The 12,715-nt window shown below is 37.4% G+C and overlaps 1 protein-coding gene across 1 annotated transcript in view; it reads left to right on the top strand.

Moving 5' to 3' along the window:
* Nucleotides 1–325: 325 nt before the first annotated feature.
* Nucleotides 326–12,715, top strand: part of MLC1 (megalencephalic leukoencephalopathy with subcortical cysts 1) — a 22,471-nt gene continuing 10,081 nt past the window's right edge. Inside the window, exons 1-6 of the mRNA XM_010293591.1 lie at nt 326–370; nt 1,052–1,235; nt 3,347–3,436; nt 5,368–5,421; nt 5,507–5,608; nt 11,217–11,318. Coding sequence (XP_010291893.1) covers nt 1,056–1,235; nt 3,347–3,436; nt 5,368–5,421; nt 5,507–5,608; nt 11,217–11,318 — 528 coding nt within the window. The 5' untranslated portion in view covers nt 326–370; nt 1,052–1,055. The remainder of the gene's footprint in view (nt 371–1,051; nt 1,236–3,346; nt 3,437–5,367; nt 5,422–5,506; nt 5,609–11,216; nt 11,319–12,715) is intronic.

Below are 12,715 nucleotides of genomic sequence, written 5' to 3' on the forward strand. Positions count from 1 at the left end.
ACTGGTAAACTATTAGGAAGGTTTTATTTAAGGTGCCAAGTAAGGGGTAGTACTCAACTAAAAAAAGAGACTCAAAACTTTTTTAATTTGTTGGTCTGATTTGGAAGCGGCCCTATGAGAATGTAGTACAGTCATTTTCTAGTGTGTTCTGTTAATTAAAATTCAGAAGGCATTTTCCTGTTCCCTGGCTTAACTGAAGTTTTTGCTGTGCTTTTGTTCCATATCTGAATAGATGTTGTTGAAAGCCAAAGTGTAAAGGAGAACTTTTCAAAGACGGCATGACTCACTGAACGGTGAGAATATCACAAAGTGTACAGGCAGCTTTGTGCACAAGACTCTTTTAAACTGACAGTTAACTTTTCAGTTGAAGGTAAGCATGAAGGTTTTTAACTGTTGAAATATCTGTAGTAATTTAATTATAAGATACTCCTCAAGGTATTTGAACAGATTGGCAAGCAGTGAGATGAGGAAGAAAGGGCTAAGTGAACAAGAAAAATGGTTGACACTGGGTAAATTAGAAATTGCTGTAGCTGAGTTACTGTGAGTATATGAGTTTATTGGACTCATAGTGAAGTCTGTCATTTTAGATACCTGATAAGAAGTGCTAAAATCAAACTGAAGTTAATACCTAAACATGTTAAATACCTTTCATGTCCTAGAGTTAAAAAACAAAAAAAGAAAAAAAAAGAAAAAAGCTTTGGTTATAGAGTTACCCTCGAACTAAACACCTCCGAAAATGGTTCTTCGATCTTGAAATAAAAGTCTATTGAGGTATTATAGATACACAAACTTTAATTTTGTTGATATTTATACTGTATTATTATGAACTGTGGTGGTAGGATGTAATTTAGTTACTGTGTGCAAGTTGTTCGAATGCTTACATATTTTGAAATGTAAATGCAGCTCATTACTAAATATTGCTTTTATTTATTTCATCTTAAATAGACAAAGACCTAGGTGAGAACTGATCTGAGCATGTGAAGGAACTAATTATATTTTTGGTCTTCATCATTTGCATTTACATTATAATTATTTAATTGCCTTTGTGAAGTGTTATGACCAGGGAAGAAGGTTACAGAGAGGAATTTAGCTATGACAGGATGCCAACTTTGGAGCGGGGAAAACAAGAGAATGGAAATTACATACCAGATATCAAATCCAGTGACCTTCAGCTATCAAAGAGGCTGCATCCTTGCTTTAGTTACAGAACATGGATCTTTTCTTTGCTGATGGGAGTAAGTACTTTAAATGATACAAAATTTAAAAATGTAGGTGAGGTCTCAGTGCCCGGTAAACTGTTCTGTTTCACAGCATCTGGGGACTCACAAATTCATCACTGGTATTATTGAATATAAATACTTGTACAGAAAGGGAGATATTTACCAAATTTAGAATGTAAAATTCAATTGACTAATGATATTCTTTGGATAATTCAGCCCTAATCAAAGATGCTATATGAAGGCTGATTTTCATCTGTAATATTAATCATATAGCATAAACAGAGAATAAATGCAACAGTGGTAAATATCAACCCATATGAATGTATAAGCAGTGCCCTTTGGTAAAGGATGTAAAGTATCCTGATCATATTCATTATTTTAACATATTTTTTAACTGTTCAAAGTACTTTACTTGCCATGATAGCATTTTGGCATTAAAAATATATGTGATATTTAATTGCCACATTCATCTTTCAGGGCTCAAAGTCATGTAGTTATGTGGTAGAATCCTCATGTAGTGAGGTATATACTTCTGCTTCTTACAGGAATGTCACAGTGATTTTGATTTTTGTGTCACACCACTGCTAGAATCATAATTTTGCATCTACATCATATGCTTCTTCATGTTCTGAGCCAAGTTAATTAAAGCTCATTATAGCAATTAGAATTTGATCTTTTTTCTGTCAGCTTGTGAGTTTTGAAGAGTAATTTTTATTAAGAGCTAAAAATCTTTCACTGTAATATGGTAATTACTTGGTTTTGCACAGTGAATAAAAGTATTGCCTTATTTTCATGGAAACAGCTGAATATTTTTTCCTTTCTGACAGTCTGTTGAAGTTGAATTTCCTTTCAGATGTACTGTTACATAAAAAGAGAGCAGAAGAACAGCTGGCTTTCTTTGCATTAAATTTTCTGAAACTTAATTGTCAAAAAGGACAACCGTCTTTAAGTAGATTTTTCTTTTTTACTGAGTTGTTGTGAATGATTGGAGATACTAATGTTTAATGATAATTTACTGAAATCATATTATCAAGAAGCATGAATTTTACGGATAAATGTAATAAACTATGTTATATAAACTACCAACTAATAAATTCCAACTAGATTTTCATCCCAAGTATTATGGTAGTTAATCTCTCTCAACTCTTCTGAAAGACAGTGTCTAGAAAGGAAAGTCTGTATGCTGAGCAACAGAAGTCATAGTGAACAGGGAGCTGTTGCAAACCGTAGAGTGACATCAACGTGGCTGTTAGTATGCACTGTTCTTGTATGCTTCAAGCACAGTTTCAAGTTGCATCCTATAAATACCATTCTTCCAGTCTGCCATAATTCTCTGTGTGTGTGCTTATATACACACATAGGCTATCCTTATTTTCTGTCATTTTTTGACAAGGACTTTTTAAAGACCCTGGTAATTTTGTAACATGAAAAAAATGCCCAAATAAAACAAAAGACCCATTCTGTCTCTCATCGTTCCCAGCTCCTTCAAAGAAATGCCTTCTCAAAGAAGCAACAAGCAAAACTAAAAAAATGTTAGTCGAATACACTGATCATTTATTGCTGAGAGTGTAACGCTGATAATTATGAAATAAATGGAATAGTTAGAAAGGGATCAGGAGGTGTTGAACATTTATGAGTGCACCACTGGACCAAAGCAGGAAGAGAGTTTGGAGGGAAGGCTGGAATATAGATGGAAGAGTCTTCAACAGTGTTTCCTAATATTATTTTTGTTACTGCGTCCTAGTTGGTAGTCGCCCATATGCATAATGCATGTTGGTGGAGCCAAGCAGAAAATGCAAAGTAGAGGCTTAGTTGAGGTTTCTGAAATGTTTTTACCATTGAACACTGCAATTAGCTTTTGAGCATTTTATTAGGTATTTGCCAAATCAGGGCATAATGCTTCATTCAAACATGATTATATTGTTCATATTAAGTCTCAGTAACCAGCAAAACATCTTCTTCAGAACTTGGCATGTTTTGATATTTTGCATCAAAATTATTCTCACAAAGACTGTATTATTAAATGTTTATCAGTAGCTTAACTTGAAAGGAATTACCAATTTCTGACTAGTTGCTTTTTTAAAAAGTTTTATTCATATTAATTTATCTTACTTGTTGCTTTGCAGACTTGCCTCCTTATCACTTCTGGCTTTTCACTATACCTGGGAAATATTTTTCCATCTGAAATGGATTATTTACGTTGTGCAGCAGGTTCAGTAAGCGTTCTTAATTATTTGCTGTAGCTGTTTGACAGCAAAATCAGTAGTAAATAATTTTTGTGGGTTTATTGTCTTTTTATTTTGACTGTCTTTTTACTACTAACTTTCTTCATGGCAGATTTAATTCTATTTAACAGTTCATTAAATGGGTTTTCATCCCATGATTAAGGGATTACCAGGTCTTATAAAGACAACTCCTTTGTGCTACCATTTTTGTTAACCAGCTCACCACTGGCATGCAGTAGTTATCCGGATGAACAGTTTTTCTGTGCTTGATTTTAAGAAAATTTGCATTGTTATGTATTTGGCATCCTGCCTAAATGCTATTAGAATGTATTTCAGATTGTATTTTAAAGTATTACTTTTTCAGTGTAATTTCCTATAATATCCAAGTACTGAAGCAGACAAAAATGTCCTCTTGAATATTATTATTTTAATAGTAAAATATGCATTAAATATGTCTGATGTTTTCCAAAGTCTGGTATTTTTTACTATATTTTTAGGAATTCATATTTGTTTTAATGTATAATATATGCTTAATCTACACTTTAGATCTGTGTGCGTAAGATGAGTCTGATGTACTTGCTTTGTTCTTGACAAGATTCTTGTTCTGTCATTGTTTTTGCACTTGACTTGCAGGTTTGTTTTAAGTTAGGTGCAAGACTAATGCTTTACTTTAAACAAGCAAGTCCCCAGAGTTCCTCTGTGAACGAGTTGTTGCTTATGTTTCTGCTAGAAGTGTTAGAATAAAGCTGAAGTAGTTTTTGAAGTTAATATCTTAACTGATGTGTTATTCTCTGCAACATTAGTGTTAGTTACTGAGATTCCTCTTCTTCTGCCCCAAACCTTGTCGCTTTGAACTTTGTTTTTTTGAGAGTTTCCAAAGGTCTGGTAGGTGCAGAAGGTTATCACATTGGGTTTGAATGGCTTGCTGTGGGTGACGATGTGTGCATTTGGGTGTCTGTGCAGGAGGAAAGTGTTACAGCTCCTACCACAGATAATGGAGTCAATATAGTTGGAAGAGCCTGGAGAGTTGTATTGGCAACTGATCACTAAGTGTCTAGTTTAGCACGAGCTAAATTGCTCTCTAGACTTTTTTGACTAGTAGTTAAGCCATTGTTAAGCCATCAGTGCTCAGATGTGTGAAAAGATAATTAGTAAAGAAATGCAGCATTTGTTACATGATTCATTATTTAACATGGCAATATTTTAAATTATTTTAGTTGAGTATATTTGTATTTTGCTTATTAGTATGTTGTGATATTAGCATTTGTGTAAAATAGTGTTGGATCCGTACTGGGACCATATCTATTGTGGTGGGGAAAGCTATGGGATAGAGAAATTAGTTTGTGAAACTTTTCACTTATGCATGATTTTTCCATTTAGCTCTGCCCTTAAGTATAGAAACACAGTTCCTAGTAAATGTAGTGGAGAACCCAGGCATAATTCTTAAAAGTGTAATTTGACTTAACAGATCAGTTTTTACAAAGTTCTTCAGAACTGTATTGAGACTGGCCAAATTTTAGCTTACACAACCATGACTTTGTTTAAAAGAATGTGGAGGCCCAGTTTGGGAGTAGCAGTGTTTTTTTTTCCTGCTCAAGGATCTCAGGCCTTCTAGAGTTAATTTAAACTAACAAAGGCATGAAATGCCTCACGAAAGACTCTTTCCTTTACTCATCACATTGTGCTGGGTAGCTAGTCAAAACAGGGATATGGAAGGCATATTTAAACCTCTTGTAATCCTCAGATACCAATTGTAATTAAGGAGGTCAGACAAGAGTGACAGACTTTCCTCAGTTTCTGATCTTTTGTTTGTCTAAGTGAACTGAAATATAATTTCAGACCAAATAAACTACATGTATAGAAATATATATAAAATTCTTTGTGCAGACTATCCCACTAGTCTTCTCTTTTAATTTTCCCAGTGTATTCCTTCAGCAGTTGTGAGCTTTGCTATAGCAAGGAATAAAATTAATGTGGTAAGTATAAGATTTTATTGACAATTGTCTCTTTTTCCCCTGTGGTTGAAATGAGAGAGAAACCCATTCTGAAACTGTTTTTCAGATACCCAATTTTCAGATTCTGTTTGTGTCTACATTTGCTGTTACAACAACATGTTTAATTTGGTTTGGATGCAAACTTGTCCTCAATCCATCAGCTATAAATGTAAGTTACTACAACAATTACTGAAAAAAGCTACATTTATCTTTGTTAAAAAAAAAGGCGGGGGGGTGAGGTGGGCGGAGATCACATGTAATTTCATTTTTGTCAATACCCCAGTATTCCTACTTAGTCTGTGAGGAGACATCATCTATCAGTAACTTTACTTTTCCAAGTAAGACAAGACCGGAATATTTACATTGGAGATGAAAATTTACATGGCTAAAAGATGGTACAGCTAACTTAGAGCAGAGTAATATGGAAATTACTTTCCTGTCTTGTATTCAAAGTTCAAAACCATGAATTAGATCTTCAAATGTGATCCATTTTGATCAACTGACTTGTTTATTTTTCTGTTGACTGTAGCAAATTTTGTTGTTTTTTTGTTTGGTAGGTTTTTTTTGAAAAAGGTTTTTTTTTTGAGAAGACAGGGTCAGAAGAGAAAATTGAAAATGAATTAGTAGCTCATCTGTAGACTAGCCAATTTTTAGGGTTGAATTGTGCTGAAATGAGAAGGTGTCCCAAACGGTGCTACTCCTAGGACATTTCGTCATCAAATTAAGTACAATCCTTTCCTGGATCTTCTTTAATGGATAATTTTGCTTGTGAGGCCACCAGGAAAGAAACTTTTGATGAACATTTTTCTTATACATCATTAATAAGGAGAATATGGCACTTATGTCGTTTGAAGCGTACATATTTCATGCTGGGAAAAGTTCATTGGTTTTGAGTCACAACTGTTTAACATCTGTCTTTGGTAGCTTGAGCCAAGCAGTAGAACTATAGGATGAGGTGTGTTTTTTGTTTTGGTGGTGGTTTTTTTTTTTTTTTTTTGCTATAGTAAAATGTTCTGAGACCTCTATACTACATAAGAATATTACATGTATGAGTAAATAACATAGCAATAGATATTATCGATACCACTGATGAGTATTCATAATAGACTATCACAGAATAGCAGTACTCAATACAACTACGTCATACATTTTGTATTAAGGTTAATGACTGCTCTCGTGTGCTATTGTTCAGTTCTTCTCCCACTGTCATATCAGCTGTTGTGATACTAAGAGCTGAGCAGTAATAATGGCTTCCTATAATGACATAGCAGATCTGAATTAGTAACAAAAGACTTCTGTAATAGAAAAACAGCACAGAGAATAGTTTGCTTTAGAGTTATCTATGCTACTTTAATAACATCTGGTTAGCTCCAGATTTCACAGATGTTGAACTTTTAAATTAACTATATTAAGTTCCCCTTAGAAAGTGCAGTATATTAGGCCAATACTTGCAAACTTGCTTTTTAAATCAGGCAACTAAGTCTAGCTTCATGTTCCTGTGCAGCTGGCCTGATACTTGGAGAGATGGAGCACTGCAGTCCATCGGAGCTGTGGAGATTTAGCACTCGCGACAGTCATATCACTTCAATTCAAGCAGTACTGTCTTTAGATGTGGGCAGTTTTGGCCTGTGTTTGATGGGACAATGTCATGGCCCCCTGGGTTCTGTGTGTATCTTAGGACGGTTTACACCGGTCAATTCTTTGCACAGCCTTTGCTATCTTACTGCTAGTATAGCAGTTCCCTCATGCATTTGCCCCCTCAAGTGTTTTAGGTGTTGAGGCTGAATGAATTATATACCAGACACAGGGGTACTGCCTTTTCCCTTCCTTTCTTGGTAGAGAGTTCAAATACTAGAAACCAGTTCAAGCATTCTGAGAGAAAACAGCAGAGAAGTGTGACTGCAGACTGCCAGTCCCTTTGCATTCCCTTCCCCTGGTAGGCAGGATCACAGCGCTCTCGGGACAGCGGAGGGCTGTATCTGCCCAGGAAAGGTGGGTGCAAGGGACTCGTTTTTCCACCGCAATAAATAGCTATTTTGTGTGTGACAAAATTAATTTTGCTTATGCTCTTGAGAAGCTTTGAGCTGGCGCTGCATGTAAGAGCTTAACTTCAGTCGCATACTTTTGAAGTGAGTAGTTTTTATATTGCATAAAGATTTGCGCTTTCTATTATTAAATATTAACAGCTTTTGTATTTTCAAGGCAGATCAAACCATTTCAAAAAAGAGATTATATTAGACTGGCAAAGTATAAGTGACAAACATTAAATTTCTAACAAGGCGAATTCTGTCTTTGCCAAACGTTAGTTATCTACAATAATATCCACAAGACATCCTTGGTTATGTGGTTTTAATTCCCTTCACTTGCCTATTGCATGTTCATACCATGATCACTGCATAAAGATAAGTCAGGATAACTGTGTGCACAGAGCTGGCTCTGAAGCTTTTTTGAACCTTTCTGTCTTAAGAGTTATTCATGGGGCTGACTTGCTCCCTTCTTGGAAGGATACTGTTTCAGTCAGACAGTCTCACTGTGTGGCAGCTCACTGCCAGCTGTTTTCCATTACCCATGTGGTACAAAGAAAATGTAGAATACCATCTCTTTAACTGTTCTTTCATCATCATATTTATTTTCCCTTCCCATGGGAAACTGCACAAGAAAATAATACTCAGTCTGATGTGAAATCACTGCCAGTAATTTAAAAGCAGTAAGACTCAGAAAAAGGATACGTTTATCCAATTAAGACAATTTGTATTTAACTCCCTCCACCTTTATAAAGTACCTGGGTACAACACTCCATTAGTGTTACTCATATTGATGGATAACTCTACAAAATTACCTTAGACGGATAAATGGAATGCAAGTTACAAGCCATGTCCTAGACTGTGACTGTGTGACACCACTCCAGTCGCATGCAGTTCTATAGTTGGTATACTATCAAAATGAAGGATGTGATGTGTAAAAGAAGCAAACTGCCACTGCTGCTGCTTGGTTCCTTCCCAGCTCTCACAGAAAGAAGCCCGATGGACAAAAATGAGTGGAACCTTGTGCATGCTGGCCACTGCAACTGAAAGGGTTCAGATCCTGGACAGGATCCAAACTGAGTACATACATTTATTGTCTCCTTGCGAGTTGAGTGTCTGTACCTCCATTCTAGTTGAGATGATCCAGTCACTGAGACTGTGCAACACAATCTTGTTTGCCTCAGTGTAGATGGCTAAGGCAGGATTTTGAGGCCTGAACTCAGACGTCTCTTATTTTAAATGTGCTGTGAGATATTCTGCCTGACTGCTGCTTCTACTCTGTGTGGGTAAGAGTCTCCCATCAGTCCTGTGTCATACATCCCATTCATGCAGGCACGTTCAATATTCTTGAGTATTTCAAATGGCACTAGCAGCCAGTGTAATTGAACCCCACCTCTAGCAGCTGGTTGGCCCAGTAGCTTTTGGGGTTTCCTCTCTTTGTCTGTATAGACTAGGTATCCACTGACAGTAGTGGAAGCCTAGGCAATGTGGGTACACACAGATGCTGGAGTGTAGGTGCTTGACCTGGTTGCCTACCATAAGCATGTGTCTCCATTAGGTATGTGCTGGCTTGTCCTGCCTCGCTCCAGCTGCTTGCCCAAGAGGACTTCAGTCTCCTTTAGGTCCTCTGTCATTTGTCAGACCTGTGCAGATGTCTTGGAACATCTGTAAGATATCTTAAGTTGTGTTAAAAGTATGCATATATTTAAATATAATATATTTATATTTAAGCATCTATGCTGAACTTTAAATAATTTAATCTTGGAAATTAATTCAACTCTTTCATACAGTTGCAGTGAACCATGTTTTTAATGCCTGGTGCAGGTTCAGAGCAAATTTGATTAAGGTTGTACTAATCTACTATTTTCTACCCAGTTGCACTTGCATGTTCCTTAGTCATGGAGGAGGATTAGGGACACAGCTTACTTGATTCTCTTCATCTGGTGGTAGATTTTATATATAGGGGTCATTGTAGGGATAATTTTCTTTCATGCTTAGAAATCTAACATTGAATTTTCCCTTGTTACAGATGGTATAAAAAGGTACTTCTAGCTTTAGCTGTATTTCTGTTTAAAAAATAAAAACAATAAACCCACCCAAACTCCAAAACCGGAGATTTTAACTTTATTTTTACGTTAGTCTAGAAGTGTTGAACTAATTTTATGAGTGGAAGGCTCTAGATGATATTCTAGACATGTCATATCAGAAAAAAAACACTGTAAAGATAAAATTTAAAAAATTAATTTATCTACTGTTACTTTTTCAATTTCCATTACTTACCACTTATAGCTAGCACTAAAGGAGCTAGTCCATCACTGTAGTTACAGTGCTTCTGGACTCAGACTTGTACATCTACTTGGCACTGTACTGTATAGTGTGGCCTTGCCAGCCCACATCAGTTCCAGCACTGCATGTCAAAACATGTTCAAATCATGGGAGTTTACAGGATGGATTAAATTGTTCTGCAGGCCACATGTTTGACACTTCTTCTTTTGCCAAATAATGTCTTTATTCTTCCTGCTAGCACTTTCTCTAGAAGCTTACCACTATGACATTTATTGCTGTTTATGGCCCTAGTACAACTGTACAGTCTGTTGTGTACTGCAAGGCACATAGTTCCAATTATGATTTCCTGAGAAGGGTGAATTTCAGTGCTCGGAAAAGCTGCTCAAATCTGCCACTCATGATCTTTTTCAAAAAACATGTGCTGCAAGATATGTGTTGGGGAAAAACTGAGATTTGATCATCTACAAAGCAGGTCTGACATGAGGGAACAATATAATTCTGTTCTAAGTCATTGAACAATGGTTTGCTATAATTGTATAGGGTCTGAACAGAGTCAATTCTCTCTTAACTTTTGGTACTTTGCCCAATGGACCTAACCAATAAGTGTTTGTTGGGCTGCCAGTGGAAAAACATGGTGCTTTTGAAGGTGACAGGGACATCCACTCTGCCTAACTTGCATGCCTCTAGAAAATAATTCAGCCCATTGTAGAGTAGGTATCTAGCTCTTTTCATGTGATAATAAGGAACCAAAGAGAAATGTTAAGTATTACACTTACTTGTCTCTTGAAGCTGAGCAATGGCAGGAGGAATGGCAGCATCCATATTTTTGCACAATAGTGTGCAAGAGTTATGAAACCACGAAGAGCGTTCATCAGTGCTTTACTAGCACTAGGTAGAGCACAGCACTAGGATTCTTGTCCCAGTTCTTTGGATTGTACTTTCATTCAGTATTAGACATTGTGTCGCACCATTTGGATTGCAGCACAGGGGTTGGGAGCCTGTGGCCCTCCTTCCCCCCCACAGTGGATTGCTATAGCCCCTGGGCTAGTCAGGCTTGCTCTTGTTTGTCCTCTTTCTGTTCCTCTGAATCTTCCATGATTTGCTGCAGTGTTCTGGCTTCACATGGGAGGTCCTGCAGAATGCAAACGTACCCAGAAATCACCCCATTGTCATTAAGTGCTCTTCTGGAAGACAGTGATAAAATCTTCAGGCAGAATATTCCCACAAATGAAATAAATGTTTCTTTCTTAGGTTAGGCACTCTGAGTATTATGTAGACAGCTAAGTGTTGTCCTAGAAATTCATCAAGAACCAAGAAAACTGTTAACAAAGTATGTAATAGATATGTCTAAATGTCACAGAAAATAGGCAGACTGCTGGATCCTGCTGGATCCTGCTAGATCCTGCCCCCTCCTTTGTTTTTAATACGGAAGATGTAACTAATTTAGTTCTGGGATTTTACCAACAGATAAATTTCAACTTGATTCTACTTATTCTGCTGGAAATCTTCATGGCAACTACTGTGATCATTTCAGCTAGGTCTACTGAAGACTGCTGTATGAGAAAAAAAGTAGGTACCCTTAAGGATTAAAAATGTCTTCTTTTTTTTTATGTTAAAAAATATTAGATTTTTTCCTGTATTACATATGTTGGCAAGTTATGGGTCACTCCATTATATAACTTCATATTACATGGTAAAATTAGATTTGAACAATAAATAAAAGTACTGTACTAAACAGTAATAGCCTCTTCCATCTTTGAGTGCAATGGGCCCTCTGCAAAATGACCTGTTGCAATTACACAGCACAAAATTCTTTGAATATCTTGTGAACAGGCATGGCAAATATTTTATTTCTGTTTTGTGGAACAAAGCTTAATGACATATGAAACGTTATAATACTGCGATTTGTATGTATTTGTGTCTCCTTTGCCAGCCTGGGTCAGCTGTCCTGGCCATGTCTCCTCCCAGCTTCCCATGCACCCCCAGCCTTCTTGCTGGCAGGCCAGCATGAGAAGCTGGACTGTCCTTGACTGCTTAGCAACAACTCAACACATCAGCATGTTATCAACATTTTTCACCCCAGATCCAAAACACAGCCTCACACTAGCTTCTGTGAAGAAAATTAACTCTATCCTGGCTGAAACCAGGACATTATCCACCCCTTATTCCATACAATTTACGTTATGCTCAGGTACCACACTATCCAGTACAACCTCATTAACCGCCACCTCCTTTCCCATCCTTTAATACAATACACAGATTATTGTCCCCTTAGTCCATAGACCTCCCTGTAAAATGTCTGTGAAGTGTCCACAAAGTCCGTGAAGTGTCCATTGAGTTCGTTTAGTCCGTGACTTTGGGCTCCATCCCTTACGGTGGTCACTCGGGACAGGCGAGGTAGGTTGTTGCGTGGAGTTACTGGGCACCAAAGCCAGCTCAGGTCAGGTCACTGCTGCAGTTGCACTGCTTCTTGTAAGGCTTGTCCTCCATTGGTTCAGGTGGTTCCTTCTATAGTAGTTCCTATAACATGCAACTCAAATCATGGGTTACAAGAAGTTTAAAGGTATTTCCATTACAATCTCCACCCCAGGCCCTTTGGACTGGACCATGGGGTTTAACATTGCAATGAACTCCTCCCCTTGCCCCTGCTCCAACTTGGACTGATCCACAGACTGCAGTCCCTTCCATGAGCCAGTCTCTCCAGGGGTATATCTGCTGCGGCATAGACTTATCCACAGTTGCAGTCACTTTGAGGTGCACCTGCTCCAAAATGGCTGCCTCCATGGGCCACACTACCTCCAGAGATAAATCTGCTCCAGCATGGCTTTACCCATAGTTGCAGTCCCTCCAGGAATGTACCTGCACTGTCGAGGGCTTCTGCATGGCCACACACTTTGAGGTGCTCCAGCATGACCTCGTGCACAACCACTGATACTTCAAGGTGTACCTGCTGCAACATGGAGTTA

The sequence above is a fragment of the Phaethon lepturus genome, unplaced genomic scaffold, assembly GCF_000687285.1.
Source record: "Phaethon lepturus isolate BGI_N335 unplaced genomic scaffold, ASM68728v1 scaffold21938, whole genome shotgun sequence".
NCBI lineage: Eukaryota > Metazoa > Chordata > Aves > Phaethontiformes > Phaethontidae > Phaethon > Phaethon lepturus.